We start from the raw sequence: 26505 nt of genomic DNA, 5'->3' as shown, positions 1-26505 counted from the left end.
GCTGTACCATGGCTGCAGGTTCCTGGAGTAACAGGACTCTATGGGATGGGCTTTTCCACCCTTTGGTTCTATTTGACAACACAGAAAAGGTGTGTTTTACCCTTGCTTTAAGACACACCCTGAAACTTGAATTCTCAGAGGATTAGTAAAATTTTTTTCTTATTCCCAAAGAGAAGTGCGTCCTACATATGGTATCATGTAATAATACCAACCATTAGAGAAAGCCAGAGGAAGTTACAGGAAGAAAAAAATACTAAGAAAATATTTTGTGCAAATATCAGATGTCTTTGGCAGACAGTGGTTCTTTGCATGATGGTGACATACTCATATTTTTATCCAAAGTCAAGCTTATATTGTATTTTTATTTTGGTATTTACTCTTTTAGTCTTTAAACAATTTGGGGGTAATCTCTTTTGCTCAATTTCACTGAAATGATTCTCATCTCTCTCAATACATATAATTATTCTCTCCTTCAGTTTCAGAGGTTTTGGGGTTTTTGTTTTTTTTTTACAATGCTTTTACAATAAATTTTTCTACGTTTACTCACATTTCCCCATCTTTGATCCAGAGGAAATGTGCCCAACAACATCTACAAGTCACAGTAAAAGGAAGTCCATTCCTCTGAATCAGACGTGTCTCCTGATGCACCTGATCCACCCGAAAGGCAAAATCCTCATGATGAATGTATGCTAACGCTACAAAAGGCAGACCACAGGGAGAGACTTAAAGGCCATAATGAGCTTCAGGGTAAGAATAATAATAAAAATAATGATCAAAACAACTACCAACACACACAGAGCTCTTACCACGTGTATACACTTGACCCTTTTAAACTACTATGGTCCCCAGTTTACAGAAACAGAATCTGAAGCATGATGAGGTTAAGAAGGTTGCCCAAAATCATAGTGTAGTAGGGCCAGAGCTGGGATTTGTTCCCAGGCAAAGTGGCTCCGGAGTCTATGCTCTTAATGGGCATGCTCTCCTGAATTGTAGAAACAGGATATCCATGCCAGCTAATGACCAGAAGGGACAGACACGAAGACAAGAGGAGCTGTTAGGAATACCTGGGGTCAGAAACAAGAGGACGATGATTCAGGACAAAGAACGTGAACACACAGTTCTGCACACAGAACTGGTCCTGTTTGAAAGATCTGCATTCAAATGCTTTCATCTGTCACTTCCGAGAATGAATGCCGAGCTCCTTGTTGTTTGGGGGAGAGTGGGGATGTTCTCTGAGCTGGCTTCACTGCAACCCCACCAGGTGCAAACTTATGTGAAATCCCAAAAGTGTTCCATTTAACTAGTACAAGTCTTGGGCCGAGCCAGGCTTATCCACGTACTACGACTTCCCCACTTCCATGAGGCTGTAATCACGACTGAGGAGCATGAAGACAGGGACTCTCGTTGGTTGTGGTGGGAATGCGAAATGGCACAGCCACTCTGGAAGGCGGTTTGGTGTGTCTTCTAGAACTAAACACACTCACCGTATGAACCAGCAATCACACTCATTGCTATTCATCCAAAGGAGTTGACAACCTACGTTCACACAAAAACCTGCGCATGACTTTACAGCACCTTTATTCATAATTGTCAAAACTAAAACTTGGAAGTGACAAAGATGGCTTTTGGTAGATGAGTAAATAAAAATAACCTGTGCTCTGTCCAGACAATGGAATGCCACTCACTGAACAGCACTGAACAGAAAAGAGCTACCAAGCCATGAAAAGGCATGAAAGAAACTTCAATGCGCATTGCTAAGTGAGAGAAGCCAATCTGGAAAGACTACATGCTAAAGGATGCCAACAGTATGACATTCTGAAAAAGGCAAAACTATAGACAGTGAAAGGATCAGTGGCTGCCAGGCGCTGAGGGTGGAGGGGTGAACGGGTGGAGCACAGAGGATTTTCAGGGCAGTGAAAATACCCTGTACGGTACTATAATGGTGCATACATGTCATTGTGCACTTGTCCAAGCCCAGGATGCATAACACCAAGTGTGAACTCCAATGTACACTAAAGACTGGGTGATATTGCCGACCTGTCAGTGCACCTTCACTGACTGTAACAAAGCATCCACTGTAGTCCTAGTGGGGGAAGCTCTGTGTGTGTGTGTGTGTGTGTGGTGGGTGGATAGGGAAATCTCTGCACCTTCCTCTCAATTTTGCTGTGAACCTAAAATTGCTCTAAAAAAGTCAAGTCTGAAGAAAAAAAAAAAGAATATGAAAACATGGAAGAGAATAGAGAAACAGCTGGGCAAAAACAGAAGAATCATGACTTCTTGTTCCCTTGCCCTTTCAACTGAGCTACGACGTAAGCCTTGCTATCCTTTTTATTCCTTTAATTAAGCCCTTACTCTGTCTAGGCAAAGGCAACGTATGGCTTTATAAGAAATGCTTTTTCAGAAAGATATACTAGCTTTGATAAAATGATGGCCCCTTAAGTTTATTCAGGTCATCATACATTTGTTTAGATTATTTCTCTTTAACTGTGAGGAGACTAGTATACTGGGATCCTGGGAGCTTTAAAAAAAAACAAATCTCTGCTGGTGTCAAGGTTTTCATTACAAAAAAACCCAAAAACCAAAAACCAAAAACCAAACAAACAAACAAAAAAAGAAATTGACTGTAGGCCTGATTAGGGAAAATATTGTTCTGGATTTTTTTTTCTCCAAGTAACTATAGTAAGTAGCAAAGCAAAGAATTAAGTTTGGTGAAGAAAGGAGAAGATGCAAGTCAATTATTTAATAGGGTAACATAGGCTGATTACCCCATTACTTGCATATACACATATAAAACACATTCTTGTTTTGCTTTGCCTACTTTTTGGACTCACTTTTGATAAAAGTCAATAGTTCTATTTAATTCCACTAAACTTTGAGTCAGGGTCTAACTGAAAACTCTCACAATGCAAAGGTACTAGGCAAATTAGCTATATGTCTTTTTTTTTTTTTTCCACCAGTCTGAACACTCTTTCTAAAATCAAAATACTAGGGCGCCTGGGTGGCTCAGTCCTTAAGCATCTGCCTTCGGCTCAGGTCATGATCCCAGGGTCCTGGGATCGGGCCCCGGATTGGGCTCCATGCTTGGTGGGGACCCTGCTTCTCCCTCTCCCACTCCCCCTGCTTGTGTTCCCTCTCTCGCTGTGTCTCTCTCTGTCGAATAAACAAATAAAATCTTAAAAAAAAAAAATCAAAATACTACATGGTATTTTAAAGTATTAGGTCGGCCGGTACAGACCAGATGAAAGTTAAATCTCAAAAAGCAAATATTTTTTCTTTATAAAACAAGGAAAGAAATGGAAGTAATCTTGAATTCCTGATTTCACTTTTCAAAATATTCATAAATATGCTACTGATATAATTAGGTTATGCTAATTTTGCTTACAAGTATTTAACAAAATGTCTCAAGATATGGTATTCCACTTTCTACTCTGTGGCCTGGTCAGATCACCAATTGCATAGAATCTAAAAACTATTACTGTGAAAATAAGAAAATAATTCTGCACAGCAAAGGAAACCATCAATAAAATGAAAAGGCAGTCCATGGAATGAAAGAAAATATTTGCACATCACATAACTGATAAGGGGTTAATATCCAAAATGTATAAAGAACTCATATACCTCAATAACAAAAAGCAAATAATCCAACTAAAAATGGGCAGATCTGAATAGACATTTTTTCCAAAGAAGACATACAGATGGCCAACAGACACATGAAATAAAGCTCAACATCACTCATCATCAGGAAAATGCAAATCAAAACCACAGTGAGGTATCACCTCACACCTGTTAGACTGGCTAGTATCAAAAAGACAAGAAATAGTAAGTGTTGGTGAGGGTGTGGAGAAAAGAGACCCTTGTGCACTGTTGGTGGGAATGTCAACTCGTGCAGCCACTGTGGAACACGGTATGGAGGTGCCTCAAAAAATTAGAAATAGAACTACCAAATTGTGAACAAGATGGTGACGTAGGGTATACCTGACTTTGTTACTCCTCACAAGAACATCAAACAACTATTTGAGAATAAGACACCACTGAGAGGATCCTCGAACACAAGGGTGAGGCTACAGCACTCCCCTTACACCTCAGAGACCAGGACAGACTGCATCATAAGGACAAGGGAAGCAGCTACACATGCAGTGTGCTGCCCCTCCCCCAGGCCAGTGCAGCACCACAAAGAGAGGTCTCCCCTGACCTTCCAGTTCTTCCAGTGGACAAAGAGAACCCAGAGGGGATGAGTACCCTCCCATAATTGTGGGTCACTTTTGCAGGAGCCACTATTCTGATCTTGTACCAGGGGGAGTATAGGGGGTGTCTGTGGGGCTCAACCACTAGGAATCTGTGGAGATGGGGAGAGAGGCTTGCAACAACCAGCACATGGATCTTGGCAGAGGGAGTTCATACTAGCAGTGCCCAAACAGTCATCTCAACCATCAGCTTCATTCATCTGCACAACTGAGTCAGGGTGCACTCTGACCATGGAGTTCTGTGGTGTGCAGATCTGCCTGATTCAGATTCTCAAACAAGGAGTTTTGTCAGCCTTAGGGCCCAGTTTGCCCACACCCAGGGAAGGATCTGAATCATAGCCCCATCCAGTGAAAAGAGTGTCTTCCAGTCCCCTAGACCAGAAGGACCGGAAAGAACTCCTGGAAGCTGTGTAGCCAAGCAGAACTTGAGCCAAGAGGCAGGAGGGCAGAGCTGATACTTTGTGGAGCAAAGCCAGTGGCCCCGTTCAGTCAGGCAACTTAGGGTGTGGGTCATCTTGAGGTAAGACAACAAACAAAGGGCTTTACTAGCTTTAGAGCTGCTTCTCCTGCTGCACCCAGGCAGGGAATCTAATCCATTGTCCTGCTCATCACTGAATACAGCCTTCAGCCAGTCCAACCAGACCACAGGAAGCTTCATAGCCCATTCAACAGGCCTATGTGACCATATGTTAGGCAAGAAAACAAGTCTTAGTAAATACAAGAAGATTGAAATTCTACCAAGTATCTTCTCTGACCACATGGCATGAAATTAGAAATCAGTAACAAAAGAAAAACTGGAAAATTCATGAACATATGAAAATTAAACAACACTCTCCTGAACAACCAATGGATCAAAAAATAAATTAAAGAGGGAAAAAAGCTTCTTGAGACAAACAAAAATGAAACAAAACATACCAGAACTTATGCGATGCAGCTGAAGTAGTTCTAAGAGGGAAGTTCATAGCAATAAATGTCTACATTAAGGAAGAAAGATCCTAAATAAACAACCTAACTCTACACTGTAAAGAACTAGAGAAAAAAACAAATGAGCCAAAAGTTAGCAGAAGAAAGGAAATAGTGAAGATCAGAGCAGAAATAAATGAAATAGAGAAAAAAATGGGAAAGATTACCCACACTAAGAGCTGGTTCTTTGAAAAGACAAAATCGACAAATCTTTAGCTAAACTAACCAACAGAAAAAGAGAAAGAACCCAAATCAACAAATTATAAATGAAAAAGGAGACATTACAACTGATACCACAGAAATTCAAAGGATCATAAAAGGCTACCAGGAGCAACTCTGTGCCAACATAGTGGACACCCTAGAAGAAATGGAAACATTCATAGACACATATAACTTGCCAAGACTGAATCAGGAAGATTTTGAAAATCTGAATAGACCAATTATTAGTAAGAAGATTGAATTAGTAATCAAAAATCTCCCAATAAGAAAAGCCCAGGACCAGTTGGCTTCACTTGTGGATTTTACCAAACATTTAAAGGAAAATTAACATTAATCCCTCCTCTCAAATTCTTCCCAAAAATCCAAGAGGATGGATCACTCCCAAACTCATTTTATAAGGTAATCATTACCCTGATACCAAAACCAGAAAAGGACATTACTAGAAAAGAAAACTATGGGCCAATATCCCTGATGAACATAGATGTAAAAATTCTGAATAAAATACTAGCAAACAATATTCAGCAGCACATTAAAAGGATCATTCACCATGATCAAGTGGGATTTATCCCTGGGTGCAAGGATGGTTCAACATATGCAAATCAATCAATGTGATATATCACATTAATAGAATGACAGAAAAGAATCATATAGTCATCTCATTAGACATAGAAAAAGCATTTGACAAAATTCAATATCCATTCATGCTAAAAACTCTTGACAAATTAGGCACAGAATGAATATATCTCAACATAATAAAGACCACGTATGATGAGCCCACAGCCAACATCATCTATATGCTGAAAGGTTGAATGCTTTTCCTCTAAGATCAGGAACAAGGGTGTCCACTCTCACCACTCCTATTCAACAGAGAAATGAAAGATCTCTATTCTGAAAACTGTAAGATACTGATGAAAGAAATCAGAGAAGACACAAATAAATGGAAATGTATCCTGTGTTCATGGATTGGAAGAAGTAATATTGTTAAAATGTCAGTACTACCCAAAGCCACCTATAGACTCAATGCAATCCTATCAAGATTCCAGTGGCCTTTTTTACAGGAGTAGAAAAACCCCTCCTAAAATTTATATGGAATCACAGAAGACCATAAATAGCCAAAGAAATCTTGAGAAAGAAGAACAAAGCAAGAGGTATCATACTCCCTGATTTTAAGCAATGCTATAAAGTTAAAGTCATCAAAATAGTACGGTACTGGCATAAAAACAGACAAATAGACCAACAAACAGAACAGAGAGCCCAGATGTAAACTCAACCATATATGGTCAACTAATATTTGACCAGGATGCCAAGAATACTCAATGTAGAAAAGACTCTTCAATATTCACATGTAAAAGAATGAAATTGAATCCATACATTATACCACTCATAAAAATTAATTCAAAATAGATTAAAGACTTTAATGTAAGACCTGAAACCATGAAACTCCTAGAATATAAGAATAAAGCTTCTTGACAGGGGTCTTGGTAATGATTTTTTGGATATGACACCAAAAGCACAAGCAACAAAATAAAAAATAAGTTAGTGGACTATATCAAACTAAAAAGTGTCTGTACAGCAAAAGTAATCATCAACAAAGTGGAAAGACCTATGGAATGGGAAAAAAATATTTGCAAACCATATACCTGGTAAGGGCCTAATAACCAAAATATATAAAAAACACATAACTCAATAGCAAAAAAATCAAGTAACCCAATTAAAAAATAGGCAAAGGTCTTGAACAGACATTTCTCCAAAGAAGACATATGAATGACTGACAGGCACATGAAAGATACTCAACATCACTAGTAATTAGGAAAATGCAAGTCAAAACCACAATGAGATATCACCCTACACTTTTTAGAAGGCCACCCTCAAGAGGACATGAGATAACAAATACTGGAGGGGATCTGGAGAAAAGGGAACCCTTGTGCATTGCTGGTGTGATTGCAAATTGGTGCAGCCACTGTGGAAAACAGTATGGAGGAGACTCAAAAATTAAAAACAGAGCTACCACATGATCTAGCAATTCCACTTCTAGGAATATATCCAAAGGAAATGGAAACACTAACTTGAAAAGATATCTGTACCCCCATGTTCATAGCAGCATTATCTACAATAGCCTAAACATGGAAACAACCCAAGTGTCCATCAGTGGATGAATGGATAAAGAAGATGTGGTATATACATACAATGGAATGTTGCTCAACCATAAAAAAGAATGAGAGCTTGCCATTGTAACAACATGGATGGACTCAGAGGACATTAATCTAAGTGAAATAAATCAGACAGAAAAAGACAAATGCTATATGATCTCACGTATATGTGGAATCTAAAAAAAAGAAAAATGACAAAGACATCAGACTTGTAACCGGAAGTGGAGGGTGGAGGAAGGGGGAATCAGAGGAAGGTGGTCAAAAGGTATAAACTTTGAGTTATAAGATAATTAAGTACTAGGGATGTAATGCGCCTGATGACTATAGCCAACACTGCTGTATGATATAAAGAAAAGTTGTTAAGAGAGTAAATCCTAATAGTTCTCATTGCAAGGAGAAAAAATTTTTACCTTTTTCTTTTTTTCTTTTCTTTTTATTGTATCTATATGAGGAGATGGATGTTAGCTGAACCTATTGAGGTAATCAGTTCACAATATATGTAAATCAAACCATCATGCTGTATGCCTTAAACTTATACAGTGATGTATGCCAATTATTCCTCAATAAAACTGGAAAAAAAATAGAACTACCATATGACCCAGCAATTCCACTTCTAGGTATTTATTTGAAGACAACAAAAATACTAAGTCTAAAATATATATGCATCCCCACGTTCAGGGGAGCATTATTTAGAATAGCCAAGACATGAAAACAACCTAAGTGTCCATCAACAGATGAATGGATAAAGAAAATGTGGTATAACTATACAATGGGATATTATTCAGCCAGAAAAAAGAATGAAATCTTGCCATTTGCAACAATATGGATGGGCCTTGAGGGCATTTTGCTAAGGGAAATAAGTCGGACAGACAAATACTGTATGATCTTCTTTATATGTGGAATTAAATTTTTTAAAAAAAGAGCTCATACATACAAAGAACAAACTGGTGGTTGCCAGAGGCAGGGGGTGGACGAAATGGGTGAGGGTGGTCAAAAGGAACAAACTTCCAGGTATAAAATAAATAAGTCATGGGGATATAATGTATAGCGTGGTGACTATAGTTAATAACACTGTATTGCATATTTGAAAGTTGCCTATCTTAAAAGTTCTCATCATAAGAAAAATAAATTTTGTAACTATGCATGGTGGCAGATGTTAACTAGACTTAGAGTGGTGATCATTTTGCAATACATTTGACCCTTGAACAACATGGGTTTGACCTGTATGGGTCCACTTATATGTGGATTTTTTCGATAAGTACAGTATAGTCTAGTAAATGTATTTTCTCTTCCTTATGATTTTCTTAATATTTTCTTTTCTGCGGCTTACTTTATTATGAGAATACAGTATATAATACATATAACATGCAAAATATGTGTTCATTGACTGTTTATGTGATCGGTAAGACTTCGAGTCAACAGCAGGCTATTAGCAGTTACGTTTCTGGGGAGTCAAAAGTTATATGTGGATTTTCAACTGCACGGCATGGTGGTGGGGGGTGGTGGTGGTCAGCGGCCCTAACCCCCATGTTGTTTCTGGGTCAACTGTATATACAAATATCAGATAATTATGTTGTATGCCTGGAATTAGTATAATGTTATATGTTAATTATATCTCAATTAAAAAAAGAAGAAAATTAGACTAAGAAATGTAAGACCAAATTTTGTTTTCTGAATAGCTGTGACACCTGTTAATGTCATGTGTTAGTTACAGTGAGCTATAATAACACCTCTGGTTAGATGGAATCCAAGTCAGTTGAGGGAAGAAATCCCCACAGGAGCCCGTGTGCCCGGGGCGAATGCTTACGCTGTATTGCTCGGAGCCGAGGAATCACTGTGGGGCTACTGGGTGGACTTGAGCCGTTGCTGTTCAAACTCTTCCGTTTGTCCAGGTTGGGAGAGGCCTGGACGGTGATTTTATGCTGGAAATCTGTTGGATATGCAAAGAAGTGAGAATTGAGATTTCATGGTTTTAGGCTGTCCATATTCACAGGCTCTTCGTCAGCACAAAGCAATAAGAGGAAAATCTGCCAGAGGGTAAGAAGGAAGCATCTCTGGGTCTGTTTCTTGGTTTCCTTCTTATCTTCCATTCAGGGCTCGAGTCAATAATAATCAGAGTCTATGAGGGCGCCTGGGTGGCTCAGTTGGTTGAGCATCTGCCTTCGGTTCAGGTCGTGATCCCGGGGTCCTGGAATCAAGTCCCTCATCGGGCTCCCTGCTCCGCGGGGAGCCTGCTTCTCCCTCTGCCTGTGCATCTCTCTCTCTCTGTCTCTCATGAATAAATAAAATCTTTAAAAAAAATAATCAGGGTCTAGGATATGTTAGGTACAGTCAGGCACATGGTCACAGACCAATGGGACACTATTGAGTACTTGTAGAACCTAACCATCTTCTAGGAAGAAAAGTTACTTTCGTGTAGTCTAACATTGTGGAAAACAAATTTGAAAGAGGAGACACCTTGGATTTCAATGAGTCCTGGTTCTGTCATGAACAAAGTATGGACCTCAAACCATAAGGAACCCTCTGAGCTTGTCTCCTCAACTGTTGGACAGAAACAATGAATACTGCACAGCGTTGCTGTGGTGATTAAAACAGAAAATGCAGGTTACAGGGGGTTCGGGACATGCTATCCCCCAAAACACTTCCCTTAACCTATCACATTTCTTCACAACCGTCCACTCTTCATCAAACCTAGTAGAAAAATACTCCGGTCTGTTTCTTTAGGTCTTCATTTCCTTATGAAGTCTCCCCTGTCGTATCAAACTTATGTTAAATAATTTTTATGCTTTTTTTTCCCCCCGTTAATCCATCTTTGACAGTCTGATTTTCAGGCCCAGCCAGGGACCCTAAGAGGGTCCAGGAAAACTCCCCCAACCCTGTCCCAGTTAAAAGCATTCTGTAGTCCTATGACCTAACGGTAAGATGGGCAGCTGTTGTGGAAGTGAATGCCAACAACTAGGAATATATGGAAGGAGGAGTTAATATTACCAGAGGGAAGAAGAGAGTGCCTGGGAAAACTCTGTCAACTGTTGGAAAGTTATCAAAACCTCAGGCACAGGTAAAAGAAATTACTGGGTGTTCTTTCAGTGCACTGCTCAGCTTAACCTTTGATTTTCTAGTGGCTGTTTTTACAACTTGGTAGGGGGCAGAGGGTAACTTGTAGATTCTGTCTGGTAATGATGCAAACAATTTCCGTCTGGTGTGAAAGACAATCCCAAAGGTTATGGTTTATGGCCACACTGGGCCCTAACCAGGTTTGTATTTAACCTAGCAATCTAACCCTAACATTCCCTTATTAACTTGCCCACAAATACTTAGCTCCTCAAATTCTCATTAAAACCAATTTTAACTGGTTGTCCTAATTATTAGTGAGTTGGATAAAAATCTTTGACATGCGTTCATTTCATACTTGCAAGCAAGCTATAATTTTCCTTTTTGAAAATTATACTTTACACTGTAAAGAACTTTAAAGAACCAGCTGGTATTTGAAATGAGGAGGAGTTGTAATTCGGTAAGCAAGACATCTCTCCAATCATTCATGCTGGACATCCGAAAATGTTTAATATTGTCTTCTTCTCCCTGACCCTCCATACCCACACAAACACAAAATACGTTGCCAATTCTGTGTTACAGATTCATCTGAGAGTTATAGTTGAGAAACTTATACTCTAGCTTCTGGAAGTAGTAAACTCCACATGTGAATCCCAGCTTAGCACTTACCAGCCACATGAATTTTCAGGAGGCACCTCAGTATCTCCATGTACAAAAGTGGGAAATAAATCACAATTCCTACTCTGTAGGGCGGCGCTGAACAATTAATTATAAAGAAATATAGGGAATACTCAGCTCAGGGCTCAGGACAGACTCTGTGCTGGATGCATGTTAGCGATTCTTTTTGTTCTCTGCACTGCCACCCCCATTCCATGAGCTGCCCTAGTTCCTCTTTTGATCTTCCTGCCTCTGCACTGGGCCCCTCGGGTCTAGCTCACAGCAGCCAGATGCATTTTAAAAATGTATGCCACCCCATGTCACTCCCCTGCTGACAAGTCTTCAAAGGCTCTGCCTTACTTCTTAGGTTACAGAGATCAAAACCGTCATACACTCTGTAAGCCCCTCAAGTTCGAGTCTGGTTCTTCGTGCCTCCAGCCTCATCCTGCCCTGTTCTCCCGTCACTTGCTATGGTCTGAACCTGGGGTCAGCAAACTTACCGTAAAGTGCCACAGAGGAAATATTCTAGGCACCGTGGGCCACGCGGCCTCTGTCACAGCTACTCAAATCTGCCGATGTAGCGAGAAATCAATCGTTCGCGATACATAAATGCGTTCCAATCCAACTTTATTTATGGAAATGGCAATTTAAATTTCATATCATGCTCACATGCCATGACATATTGTTCTTTTTTTTGTTTATTTATTTGACAGAGAGAGAGAGACACAGCGAGAGAGGGAACACAAGCAGGGGGAGTCAGAGAGGGAGAAGCAGGCTTCCCGCGGAGCAGGGAGCCCGATGCGGGGCTCGATCCCAGGACCCTGGGATCATGACCTGAGACAAAGGCAGACGCTTAATGACTGGGCCACCCAGGCACCCCACATATCATTCTTCTTATTCTTTTCAAGTGTTTAAAAGTGCACGAACCTTTCTGTGGACTGCACAGAACGGGTCGGAGGCTGTACTTGCTGACCCCCCACAAACCACAGCGGTCTTTTTCAATTCCTGGGAAGGACCAAGCCTTCTACGTTCTCCTTAGAGCAGGTGACACCTCTCTGCTAATCAGTCATGTGACCCTGCCCTCATAGTAGTTAATCATCTTAGCAAGTAAATAAGTATTTAATTATTAGCTTAGGGCTCACTCCCCTGCCCCCAGGACAACGTCAGCTCTGTTGGGGCAGGGGCCAGAAATCTCCATCCCAGCAACACCCCACTGCGGGCTGGCACAGCACCTCACCCAGAAAAGGTACTTAGGGAATCTCTGCTGAGTCAGTATTTTCTCTGTTTAAGATTGTAAGTAAAGTAAGGGCAGAGATTGTATTTATTTTCTCGTAACCCCTACTACTTGATCACGGTAAATCCGCAAGTATTTGTTGAATGAGAAGATGGTGTAAGGCTTTGCAGTAGAATCAAACTGGAGCTTACAGTTAACTGCTGAGATATATATAGCAGTGTGTATGGTGATTTGGTGGTTTGGAAGACAAAGCGAGTGGAAATGAAGGACCAGGTAGGAGGCTTCTTCCATCTACCAAGTAAGAAAAATGGAAGATCTGACCAGGCAGAGCAGTTTAAGTGAAGAATGGGTGCAAGAAAACAGTTTAGCAGGACATGGGAATGGACTGGATTGGGAGGGAGGGGAAAGAGTAAAAGAAAGAAATACCCTTACCCATCGATACAAAAGAGTTTACTTTAGATTGAAGTGCTTTGTGAAAGTTCAACTAGCCCATGACATGTCATAACACTCTGGAAGCAAATTCTCCGAGACACTCCAGCCCAGGGCAGAAGGCGGGTGTGCTCTTGCCGCCCTCAGAACTAGAACACAGAGCCAACCCATAGCATGTGAACCATAAACCAAGTGGAACAGATGATGGCCAGGTAACCAGCATAGAACATTTGTGAGGCCAAGGAAGAGTAGCAAAGATACAAAACTGGATTTCAACAATACCTACTTCTAAAAAAGTCTAATTTCTCTCCCTCAAAAAAAGGGCACTCTTTATGTTTTTAAACATAGAGAAAATATTTCTTATTATAAATATCCTTGTCCCTCTAAAGTGGGGAAAGGTTGACTCTGTCCCAGTTATATGCTTATGAAACTGGCTGGCGTTATTTTTCTTTGTACTTGAGAGAATAATTTTCTCGTGGCAGATTATCGTGAGGTCCACAGGCTTTTGGGTAAAACCTACACTAGTATTTTTATTGGCAAGGTTTCATGATAGTCTCAGAGGGAATAATCATTTTGACCCTGAAAGTAGTTGTATTTGCATGTACATACACCCACTCTCACATTCGCACACATGAGGGGGATGATTGTGGCAGACTTTCGGCATTTCTGAAGTGGTTGAAATTGGAATGCCATTGCTTTAGAAACATTTTGAAGGTTCAAAACCTCTTTGCCTTGTTTTATATGTTCTAAAAATACAACTTTGGTTTAAGATAAACATAATGCAGAGCACGCGATGGAAAGTGGTCACAATAGAAAAATATCTACCATGATCACTTTTTCTTCCTGCAAATTCCAAGAATTCATAAAATATAATTTAAAAACTCTTGTCTTAGATTATGTTGCCTCCTTTTGTAAGCATCTATCCTTATTTGGTTAGGTCCCCATGAAGGATTGCCAGTGGGAAGAACTACATTTGAGTTTTCTAGCAGTAAGTCATCATAGCTATAACTAGCCATAAGATTAAAAGTCATCTTCTGTGATTCTGAAGGACAAAATTATGATAATTATTCGCACTTAATAACAAGGTTTTGAAAGAGGTACAGGCACAGATACTAAAAGCCAGTTTGTAGGAGTCTCAAATATGTTTCTGAGAAAATCTTTAAGCTAGTTATACACGGGGAAAATTCCTGCAAAAGGGCTTGGAGTAATTTGGTACAATGAAAAGAAAGTATCACTGCCATTCAACCTACTGCCTGTCAGATGTTTCTTCCTTAATAGTTTACCATTAAATAGTACTAACATCTGGTAACTCAAAGAATTTTCTAGCAGATAGTAACTTTCTTGGACTTAAGGCACAAATAACTGCTTTCCCTTCTGCACTAAGCAAAATTCCTGAAGGAGAAAAGTAAGTATTGTTATAGTTGCCATTCTTCTCCTTGCATCTTTGGATATGTATCCTGCTTTGCGACATTGTGCAAGTAAATGTGTGTGTGTGTGTGTGTGTGTGTGTGTGTATGCGTGTATATGTGTGTGGGGGGGAGGGTGAAGAGTTGGGGGATTCTAAAGAGTAACAGTTTCCACAGTGGTAACAGTGTGACAACAATGTAGCGTCACCTTGTGGCCAGAAGAGGTAAATGCCATGCTAAATTACCGCAACTGAATTTCATTCCTTCAAGATGGATTCGGATTATAGCAGATTTTGAGGGGTATGTTTTAAATGGAATCATTTGTTAAGTGCCACAAGGTAAATAAATGTGTAACTAAAATTCTCAGAGAGAGAAAAGCCAAATAGTGCAATCCAGGAATAATATAAATCTAGCAAAAATAGGGCACCTGGGTGGCTCAGTCGTTAAGCGTCTGCCTTCGGCTCGGGTCATGATCCCGGAGTCCCGGGATCGAGTCCCACATCGGGCTCCCTGCTCGGCGGGAAGCCTGCTTCTCCCTCTCCCACTCCCCCTGCTTGTGTTCCTGCTCTTGCTATCTCTCTCTCTGTCAAATAAATAAAATCTTAAAAAAAAAAAAAATCTAGCAAAAATAGTCAAATGCATTCAGTTTCCTTTGAATGAATACAAGATATTGGCCAAACATGATTTGAGAAGAAAAACAGGAGTGAAAGTGACCTCAGTAATCCTGAGATATGTTCTTTAATCATTTGACCACTGAAGATTAAAGAATCACTGGAATGATTTAATTTTTTCTCCCAAGTTTATTCTCTATCAGTTTCTCATTGGCCACCCCCTCCAAAGTTTCCCAAGGAATCAGTGAATATTAATCAGGATAACATAGTCACAACAAACTAGAAGGCTGATATAGCTCAGAACTGGAGAAAATGCACATGGGAGTGCCTCTCTGAATTTTTCTATCATCTACACTTGAAAGCAGAAACCTCATCATAAACAAAATAGTCTATTTTAAATTATGTCTGATATACAAGATAGTACAGTCCGTGGTCCCCCAAGTTACACTTTGGCTAAAAAGCAAACCTGAAGAGAAGAGAACCTGAAAAAGTATCTTTTTTTTTCCCCTCAGAGAGGTCAAAGGTAAAATGAGTAAGGACCCACAGCCTAGTCTCACTTCAGCAAACCAAATAATCAATAATGTATGCTGTATATTGCCCCATATCAGCGATTTTCTGATCAACTGAGGGTTTCTGCAATAACCTAGAAAGTCACATTATGTTGCAAGCCTTTGAGTACTTTGTAATAAATAATTTTACAAGACAATTTGTACATACTTTATATATAAAACAAAACTGTTGATACTGTTATTTAAAATCAGTTTTCATGCCATTAACAAACATCTTAGGACAACACTAGCATCCTTAAAGAGACTTTATAATACATATAGAGAGAGGTGGAGAGATAAGGAGAACAGATAAATAGATATTTAATGCACATTCCGTAAAAGTGCAGTCAGCTCTTGTTCTGTCACCATTCTTCCCTAGTATTAGAAGAATCATAAAATACGGGGGCAGGGGAGGGGTATTTGGTTTTTCCTTAAATCAAGTATAACATGTACTGTTAAAGAATTTAATTTCGTGAATGGATCTATGTGTGCTATTTTCTATTCTGTTTAGTTTCTTCTAACACATTACAATGTTTAAAACTGTCACAATGTTTTAAAATCCAGGAGGTATAAAAATGAACCAGTAAATCTAGAGAAGCTTTTAAAAATACTTGCATCTCAGATGAAAACTGACAGGTATGTAATTGAAGTACTTGATATATTTTGTTGAAGGTGCAAACAACATCTTCAATGTCCCAAATGAACTCAGTTACCAGATGACATTATAGATCTTTGTGGAATGACAAAATAGCAGTAATTCTGTTTTTCAGGATTTTTTCACCATGCCATGCAATGCAGGTTCAGTGCATTGAACTAAGAAGAAATCCTGCTTTGATTTTAAAAGGAGTAAATCTCTGAATCCCTTTACAGGAAAGCATGCCAAGAGCTAACTTCTCAGCACACCAGGTGCTGTAAAGGCACGACTGATGCTTTTTCACGCGAACATGAGTTAGGTCATTATCTTATGACCACGGACTGAAGCAAGCAAGTGAAGATACTTATTCGCATAATGTTTTATTTTTTTTAAAAGATTTTATTTATTTGAGAGAGAGAGAGATCACAAGCAGGGGGGAGAGGCAGAGGGAGAAGCAGGCTTTCCGCGGAGCAGGGAGCCCGATGTGGGGCTCCATCCCAGGATCCTGGGATCGTGACCTGAGCCTAAGGCAAATGCTTAACGACTGAGCCACCCAGGCGCCCTTCACGTAATGTTTTTAAAATCTCATTCTCCCATCTCTTCCCAGCGCTAAAGAAGCAAAGCCGATTACAGAGGCGACATTCAAAACTCTTACGAAACAGGAGGACGAAAATCATACCTGAAGGTAAACTGATTCGATGGCCATCTTTGAGCTTTAACCGACTTCTCCTGAACTTTCCCTTCCTCTTCTTGACATTGGGCTTCTCCTGGTTTAACTGGAATATCAAAATGTTCAGCTCCCGCTCGAGCACGTCGATCTCCCGCTCGGCGAGCTGCCGCTCCCGCCGCCGGAGCAGCGCCTCCTGGGACTTCTGCTGGAGGGCAGCCCGGGTCAGTTCCTCCTCGCGGGACCGCAGCTCCTGGGGCAGAGAGCACACCTGGCGTCAGCAAGAAGCTGGGTCTCCCACTCTTCGGCTCAGCCCCGGCCACTCCAGGGCTCCTGGGACCGCACTCCTGGCGGGTAGGATGGTCGGAGCGCAAATCTTTCTAGCACAGCACTGACTTAGACGACAACGAAAGCCTTGCACGGGCTCCAGCAAGCGCTCTCAGTCTTACGGTCCTCAAAAATTTTTTACACCCGATTTTAACATTTCTCTCACCTCTAGCCTTTATAATATAATCACTTGGCACATAAAATGTACATTAACATAGAGCAACAAAGTACAGGTGGGAACAACCCTTTTCCAAATAAAGCCAAAAGTTAAAGCTCGACTAATTAAAGGATAATTATTCTCCTTACAAAAGACTGCAGTTCAGATTTCTTTACTTTGGAAGAACTTCTTTAGGTTCTTTAAGAATTTGCTCAGAGATTGAAACATCATGGTGGAGAGGTTAAAGGAAGAACAAAGCTAAGGTGTTCAAAGTTAGCTGAAGGCCCATCAGAAATGAAAATGAGCATCTCTAAAATGAAAAGTCAATGGAAAATGAACTTTTCAGGACCCCATGGATGAATGCAAAGTATCAGGTTATACACAGATCTCATGTATTAGCTCATAAAATCCTGCTGCCTCAATGCTTCCTGATTAAAGTCTAACTTCCTCTTGGTTTTTGTTTCAGAATTATTTAACTTGATAGAAAAATCTATGAATTGAAGAATATAGTTAATATAGAGGAATATAGTTAATCCTTGAATAATATGGGGTTAGAAGCACTGACCCCCCCCCCCCACCAGGCCATCTAAAATCTATAAATAACTTTTGACTTCCCAAAAACTTAACCACTAATAATAGCCTATTGTTGCCAGGAAGCCTTACGGATGACATAGCCGATTAACATGTATTTTGTATGTTCTATGTATTAGATAGTGTATTCTTACAATAAAGTAAGCTAGAGAAAAGAAAATGTTAATAACAATGAAGAGAAAATACATTTACAGTACTCTATTTATTGAAAAAAGCCATGTATAAGTGGACCCACACAGTTCAAACCCATGTTGTTCAAGGATCAACTGTACGTTTGTTCCTTTAGGAAAAAAGTATTCAATAGTAAAACCAAGAGCTCTACAGAGTTTCTAAATCACATCTCCATTCTTATTTCATTTGTATAAAATGATCTGTCCTATACCAGAGACATAAATATTCCTTTCAGGGCTGAGCTACTTTCTCTTCTTGATTACCCTGCTACTAAATCAAGCACTCCCACAGAAATCAAGGCATTTGCAAACTTTTATTTACACTGCTCCAGGGAATTTAATCTTAGACCATCCTAATACCAAGATCTTTGTTAGAAACTGTAGATGCCTTCTCAGATGCAGCTTTGGGCTGGGAACTCTGGGAGCTCTGAGCATCGGGCAAACATGTCACACATATATAGGCAGGCCACTTTACACAGCCCACCCCAAGAGTACTGATGCATGAAAGGGCACTATAAAATAAAGCTCATGGGAGAAACCAGAGCTGAACCATGGGACTAAAATATCAACTCAAGTCTACTAATCCCTTGGACTTTTTATAGATGGGCTCCAAGAATATTTGGAGGCTATTCATCAGTACAATTATCATAGAGGAAAACATAGAAGACCCTCCTTCCACAAATAAATATAATAATATCAAGAAGAGACTAGGGAGCTCTAAAAAAAAAACAAAACAAAAAATTAATCAGATCAAACTAATTCTGAATTTATTGTAAATTTACCAAAGTGGGCTGAAATTTGCCTTTGAAACATTCTTTAAATTTATTTTTTCTAAACAAACTTCATAAAATTGCAAAAGCAAAGATTTACTTAAGACCAGTTGATATTCAAGTCACTTCTGGTGATATCTACCAACTGATTCTTATTTATAAGCAGATCAGTATTTTTTTCATTACATTGCCCCAGACAGAAATTACTATTTATTATGTGAAAAGGGAAAAAAAGAAAAAGAAAAGAAAATGGTACATATTAGAAAAAATTCTGGAATCCATTATTTAACTGATGGCTTTCTCCAACCAGTTTGTCCAAACTGGAGATCTTACCGTCGTGTATCTGGGGACAGAGGATACTTTCCAGTCAACTTCCAATTTCTAACTCATTACTGTCTGCCCTTTTGTTAAGATATTACTTTTCAGTGGTGTTGGTGTCAATCCAATTAACTATTGTGAAATGAAATGGCATGGGGAACAGATAAGGGCAGCAAATTCAATTAGGCTTTTTGTGTGTTACTACAACAATAATTGAAGAAGAAACCCTGTTTAATTCCAGGTCCCAAGCTAAAATGTGAATTCTCTGGCAATGACTTTATAAATTAAAAAAAAAAAAATCACTTGCCCAAGACTTCATCAGAGAAAGAAAAAAAAAATGATCAAAAAGAAAGCAGCCGAAGTATTCTTCCTTCTGAATGAATTTTAAAACATTCAAAAGTAAAAGAAAAAAAAAAAAAGGCACCCCTTTGAATACTCTGAAATTATGAAGCACACACAAAAATTCTTTTGGTTGCTGAGATTTCTAAGCAGTAATATTTGTTTAATTGCTTGGCACGGGCCATTCTAATAATGGCAAATCAAGATTCCTGGCAGTAGATGTTAATCATTAATGGTGACATGCCTTCTAATAGTGGTTCAAAACCAGGTGCGTGCACCCAATGCACAAAGACAGACACATGAAGATAAGAAGCCAGGAATTTAGGGAGGAACTGCTATCTGTGGAGGCTGCAGTTTACTGAGTAACGCAGAGCACAGCCAAGTTACTGGCCATTAATTCCAAGTCTGACGCCTCCTACCTTAAGCAATCAGTGAACAAGAAAGGGAGATAGTGCACGTACACTGTGCTTTTGACTCTGTCAAAAAAGCGGCAGTTAGAAACCTTTAAGGAAAAAAAAAAGCATTATATATTCCCTTTAATTTTAAGTCAAAGGCTCACAAGATACCACGAATGCTATATTTTCAAGGGGCACTGTACAAAAAGAATATAAAAAGAAAAAGCAAAGACATCACCAGAGGATAGCTCAAAAATGAATCCAAAGAATAATAAACAAACTACTATAAACCCCCAAAATGGAGAAAGAGCAGACATGATTTCTGAAGCACGCTTTTTGACTTTTATACCACATATATAGTAAGAATTAACTCACTGGATATGCTTCTATCCTGCAGTGTCATAATTACCAACAATTTAAAATAAATAAATGAAATAGATAAAAATCATAATTATTAATAATATCACCTCTAAACTATAAATCCTATGATTTATTTTTCCTCAAAGTCCACTCCCATGCCCCCAAATCTTTTTTATTTTTGCTATTAAACATCTAACCTTAGAATTCCTGAGAACAATTTGGGAAAGTGTAAAAAAAAAAAAAAAGTCAGTATTTTCCCTATCATATTAAGTCAATGAAAAGTATTAAAGTTTCCAAGAAACGTATTAATAATATCACTGAAAGTAATCCTTCAACTCAATGCAAGATTTAAAAAGTAATCCGGTCAGGTCGTTTTCAAGCATTTTATTGCTCAGAGGAGCGCAGTTTCCTGTCTGGCCCAGGAAATGGTAGCGGCCACCGGAACCCGTTCTGGTTCCAATCAAAATCACCACTCTCTTCGGCACTTGCCGAGCACGGGCACTGCTCTGAGCACTCTGCATACAGCACTCAGCAAGCCTCACAGCACCCCCAGGGAGACAGCAGCCTCTCTGTGACATTTCATGGTGAGGAGGTGGTGGGGGGGGAGCAGTCCTGGGTCAGCAAACAGTAGAGCCCCAATTCCAGCCAGCCGTCTGGCTCTAGTCTTAACCACTTTGCTAGACTGCTATAGATTTTGGCACTCTGCTATAAACGTATATTTAAAAAAGGGAGGGGGGTCTATCAGAGTTTTTAGAATCCCATTTAGATATCCCCTTAGTCTGCTCAAATCCCTCAAGGGAAGGAAGCCGAATACAGTCTACCGCACTGCTGTCTGCTCTAAGCGTTGGAAAGTCATTGATTCGGAGACCACATTTTAATCCCTGGAGCTTTCACCCAAGAAGTCCTACTGCCAAACTCTGAAACAACTGGAAGCATATTTCCTCCCTTCAAGTTCTTCCAGTATTCCAAGGTAGCCCCTGAAAGTACCAGCCCCGTCTGCACCCCTTCTGTTCTTTGCTCAGATTGGATGGATTCCCAGGTCCTTCTCCTGTCTTCCAGATCATCCTCCTTGGGAGGCTCTTTAAAACCTGGTGCCAACAATCAAACCCACCATCTAAGGCTGCATTTGGTTGTTTTATATTGTTACAACTTACAAAATACTGAAAGATCCAAGAAGGGACTGAATTACCTACACATCTACTACTTGAAAAAAAATGACTTTAGCTGTTTACATATTTCTCTCTAGTCTTTATTTTAATCATTTAAAATTATGAAATATTTAAAATATACTACAATTAGACAGAATAGCAAATACCCATGCACTCACCATCAATGTTTAATAGAGGCTAAGTTTTTAACCTGATCCGTCTCAGATCTGCTAAAGTCCTACGTGCGGCTGACTCTAATCTTCTCCCTTCCCTCTGCAGATCTGCTGTGCCTCAGTTGCTTTCTGTCCATCCCTTATCTGTATGTTCAGTCTTTTTGTACATTTGAATGGCATTGTTTTATGTGTTTTATAATTTTACATAAATGGTATCTAATGTAACTATTCTTCTGCAACTTGCTTTTCCCACTCAAACTTATGTTTGAGATTTATCCATGTTGAAACATGTAGCTAGAATCCATTTGTTTTAACTAGTTTGCAGATTTCCACTGAATCAATATATAGCAGTTGAGGTGTCTTCCCTGTTAATGGGTACTGAAGCTGTTCCCAGGTTTTCATTCTCCCCAACCATGCTGAAGTGAACAACCAAAATTTCCCTGTGCACACATATGGGAGTCTCTCAAGAACACATAAGCAGCAGTTAAACAGCTGAGTTGTACACCTCTTTGATGGCATAAGATTCAGAACAGATTTAAATTCCTTTTTACTTAAAACAGTAATAATGTGATAACAATAATTGCTAATATCATTCACTTATTAGAATACTTATCAGGAGCATATTAAGAAACTTTATGTAGGTTAATTTATTTCATATCTACCTTGCGCTGAGTACTTTGTTCAATGCTGTGGATGGAAATGACCAAGAATAAGATAGCACAGCTGATGAACTTATTACCTAGCAGAAAAGGCAAACCAAGTACAATTAAGCAAGTGAATAGTAATGAAGCAGGACTCAGCGCCAACCCCAACAAGGGAAGTGTGGGATGCCATGACACAGTGTGTCCTGGTAAGGGAAGGGAGCTATGAAGGACTGACAGTAAAGGATCCAGCAATTGTGAGGTGGGACCAAAAGCGAGGAAGAGAACAGTATTCTGGACAGAGAAGAGAATGTATACCAAGACCAAAGGTCAAGAGCATGGCATCAGAGGAACCAAAAGAAATTCAGTATGATTGTGACAAAGTGAGGCTAAATATGTTAGGACAAAGGAAATTAATAAGGGAAGGGACTGGCCATTGAAGAAGGATGCTCAGCTCTGCATCTGCACTGTAGAAGGGTCACTGGAGGTGATGGTGAGGGGAGCAAGACTGGATGCAGAGCACCCAGGTGGAATGCTGCCACATTGAGGCAGGTGGGAAGGGATGAGGGAGGGATTCCCACTGCTGGGCTCTGTCACATAGGAGATCACCAGAAACATCTTCTAAGAACTTTAAGACTGGGTACCTATGAGAACAGCAATCCTATTACAAAAAAAAAAAGAAGAAGAAGAAGAAGAAGAAGTAGAATCAAGGAAGATTGGGCAGGGGGTGAGAGTAGGTTGACTTCAGTGTCCAGCGGGAAAATGGTGCCAAGATACATAGCCGGCCCCTTTTAAAAACCTGTCAACAAGATCCCAAATCCCTAGCCTGGCCTTCTAAGGACCTCAAGGATACAGACTGTCATATCCATCTTTGTATCCCAGGACTCTAACACTGCTCCCAGCTCACGGTACACAGTCAACACTTGTTTGCTGGGGAAAACAAAACATGACCTTGAAACTCAGACCAAGGTCCCCAGAGACACATTTTTAAATTATATGTATTTTTAAGGAAACGATTTGCACTTTGGGGAATACCTACGACATGCCTTGTATTAATTTCCAGTTCAGCAAGACAATGGTGAGTGTCAGCTACTCAAGAACAGAATGTGGGCATATGGTGTCTTGGCACCGCGCACAGTATTATATATTCTAGCTCAAGAAATGCTTATGCACATACATCCACACCACAACTTGTTATTCCCTCTTCTGCCCTGACCTTTGCACTTGGGCTGACTGCAAGCCTTTGGTGTTATGGTCAGTGGAAAAGTCTAGAGATGTAACAGAGAGGCACACCATACAAGGCCAAGTAACTTTAACGTGGGGGACTGATTCTCCACCATGTTTCAGTGTCGTAAATTGGGATCGGTGAGTGGACTCTATTTAGCAAAGCATTACTGCCCTCTTCAAAAGAATTCCACCCTTTCAGAATCACAAATGTATGAGGCATAAAAATTCCTTCCTGGACAATTACATGGCTTCATAAAGGTTATCAAAAGCCTGCAATGTTGGACTTTGTCGAGACGTTTATTGCACATACAACAGAATTTAACCTATTGAACAATTACACACTTGATGAGCAGAATAAACCTTGATTCATCAAAATGCTCAAGTGCTACGGAAGTATCTTTAAAAAAGTGAGCACTGCCCTGGTAGCACCCAGCCATGCTGTAACGGTGGGTCCTTCAGGGCTGTGAGGTCGGGCTAGACCTAAGGGAGACCATGCCGACTGAACTCACTTCCCAACTCGCCTGCCCTCCGATCCGTGTGCCTTCACTTCTCACATGTCACTCGGCATGTGGCGGCATACATGCAGTTCCAGCACAGTTAACATACATGTTTATTTTGTGCTTCTTCTTAAAATATACAAACCAACCAGAGCTTATCTCATCATATTAAAAAGTTAAAAAATTACACACTTTTCCACTTTCTCCAACAAAGCAATGCCTTGGAGATAAAAGGATGTGTGTGTGTGTGTGTGTGTGTGTGTGTGTGTGTGTGTGTATGTTGGGGGTGGTCTAGCATAAAAAAGGGCTTTAAAGACATAACCAAAAACTATAAAAAGACACCTTTGAGACAAACTGCGACATTTGAATATAGAATATTACATGATATCAAGGAATTGCTGTTACTTTTTAAGGTAATAATGGTAAAAAGTTATTTCTAAAATTCTTACCAGTTAGAGATGCACATTGAAGACTTAAGGGTAAAATGACATGAGTCGAGGATTTAATTTAAGGTTCCCATTTTTTAAAAAGGATGATAATGGGTAAAGGAGATGAACAAAATGACAAAATATTGACAATTACTGAAGTTGGTTAATTTGTGCAAAGGGTTTAGTTTGCTATTCTCTTTTTTTAATTTGTTTTACTTTTGAAAATTCCCTTAATAAAAGGTTGTTTATGGTCTAATTACACATCTTGAGTCCAGTTTCATTTTGTTTTGTTTAAACTGGAGGGTAAGAATCAATAAAGATTCATGCCTGAAAGTCTTTTATAGTAACGCTAACAGTGTTCTTGACTCACGTTTTCCATAATCTTCATAGATGTGGGTACATTATGCAATTAATACAGATCTCTCACCTTTTCCTTTGTTCTCAGTTCATCAAACATTTGTTGAATTTCTAGCTTCCAGTCATCTTGCATGGAATGAAAAGATTCTTGAGGCATTTCGGTCATAACCGTCCCTTCAATAGCTGTCAGTTGTTCAAGAATTGAGGCAAATGAAGGACGAATGTGAGGGTCTTGTTGCCAGCACTCTAAAATCAACAAGAACCCCATTAATTCTGTTTCTTGGCATAGTTCAGGTTACCAGCCCATGCAGATGGGTTTAAAATCTGCTGAAGATTTTAAAAATCAACTGATAATGGTTTTGAACATTTTATTTTACACAGTGACCAGGCTGGTGGCATGCATAACATTTACTATTAGGTAAGGCTCTTGTTGTTTATCTTTTGTGGTCCATGCCTTACCACGAACTCTGTTTCAGGGGCCTAAGCTGCGCTAGCCAGGTGATTTACATATACAGAGTTCTCGAACTTGACCCAAGAAAACCAAAGTTTCTAAAAGGTTATAACCACAAGAGAGGTTCTAAGAAATGGCCTAATAATGAAGGAAGGTAACTAGCTGCTTGCAAAAGGAGTCAGTTAATTTTTAAAAGACAAGCATCAAATAGATAAGGTCATGGCAAAACAGGGCTGGTTAAGATCGTTAAACATTTTTGATCATGAGGTAGAACTTAAAATAGCAGAATGAAGCCAATTCAATTCTGTCTTTGAGCGCTACTGGTGTAACTTGGTGAAAACTTTATTACCAGTTGGTTAAATTTTGTACATAAACGTGTCACTGATAAAACTAGATTGGTTTTTAAAAAGTTACTTAATCTGTCAATACTTTACCTGACATCTTAGATTGAAGACAAGGTTTCTAATTCATTAAATAGTATAGTTGCTTACAAGCATTTGAAAATTAGAATCACAGAAATTATTCTTTTGGTTAAAAAATATACAGACATTCTCCTGAGCAAATCCCCTTGCCTCCGCAGACACACAGAAACTGACCTTTCATGAGCTTGGCAAATGGTTCAGGGCAGGTGGATGGAATGGGCAAAGTGAGCTTATTGACTGCTACCCCATAAGCCACGGCGAGCCCATCGATGCCACGGTAGGGGACTTCTCCCGTGAGCAGCTCCCACAGCAGGACTCCGTAGCTGCAAAGCAAAACTGCCATAAAGTCACATGGGTTAAGTGATGTCTTTTCCTTATGACACAAATGGTGGGATAAATGCGTCAGAGCCCTCATCCAGCTCCGATTAAGAATCTTCTCTTCCAACAAAACCCTTAAGTGCCACTTATCCCAAGGTGGGAAGTGGGCTCTTCCAGCGAACCTCCCAAACACATGTAAGTACACACCTTCCCAGAAATCAGTTATGCATTCATGACAGGAATTAAAACTACCTAATGAATAGGAAAGTATAGGAGCAGTACATAATTGAATCAAATCAGGTCCAGAACCAGGTCACACTTTAATGTGGTGGTTTTGATGTTTCTCCTTCTATCTCATTTTTTTACACTGGAATTAAACCTCTTGAGGATTGTCAGGACACTGACAGAAATCTCATCCTATGCACCACAGGACTTAGATCAAACCATGCTGACTATTTTTAAATGGTTTTTTTTTTTTTTTTGAAACTGTTTATCTTTCTGCCTCTCCCTTCATATTTTCTACCATATTGCTTAATAGTTATGGACAAAAAAAATCAGCATGGGCCTTCTTGTGCCTGCTGGTGGGACAAAACACATCTTCTT

At 39.6% G+C, this 26505-nt stretch overlaps 1 protein-coding gene across 2 annotated transcripts in view; it reads right to left on the bottom strand.

Annotated features, from left to right (window-relative positions):
- The window catches only part of MAP3K21 (mitogen-activated protein kinase kinase kinase 21), a 55842-nt gene that overhangs the window by 8086 nt on the left and 21251 nt on the right, over window positions 1–26505 (bottom strand). For both annotated transcript variants that reach the window (XM_036102951.2, XM_036102953.2), the window contains exons 3-6: window positions 25759–25907; window positions 24782–24957; window positions 16826–17066; window positions 9384–9506 (exon numbers count right to left, since the gene is read on the bottom strand). In XM_036102951.2, coding sequence (XP_035958844.1) covers window positions 9384–9506; window positions 16826–17066; window positions 24782–24957; window positions 25759–25907 — 689 coding nt within the window. The remainder of the gene's footprint in view (window positions 1–9383; window positions 9507–16825; window positions 17067–24781; window positions 24958–25758; window positions 25908–26505) is intronic.

The sequence above is a fragment of the Halichoerus grypus genome, chromosome 7, assembly GCF_964656455.1.
Source record: "Halichoerus grypus chromosome 7, mHalGry1.hap1.1, whole genome shotgun sequence".
Classification (NCBI taxonomy): domain Eukaryota; kingdom Metazoa; phylum Chordata; class Mammalia; order Carnivora; family Phocidae; genus Halichoerus; species Halichoerus grypus.
The sequence above is the reverse complement of the archived record's forward strand: the minus strand, read 5'-3'. Positions and strand labels throughout refer to the sequence as shown.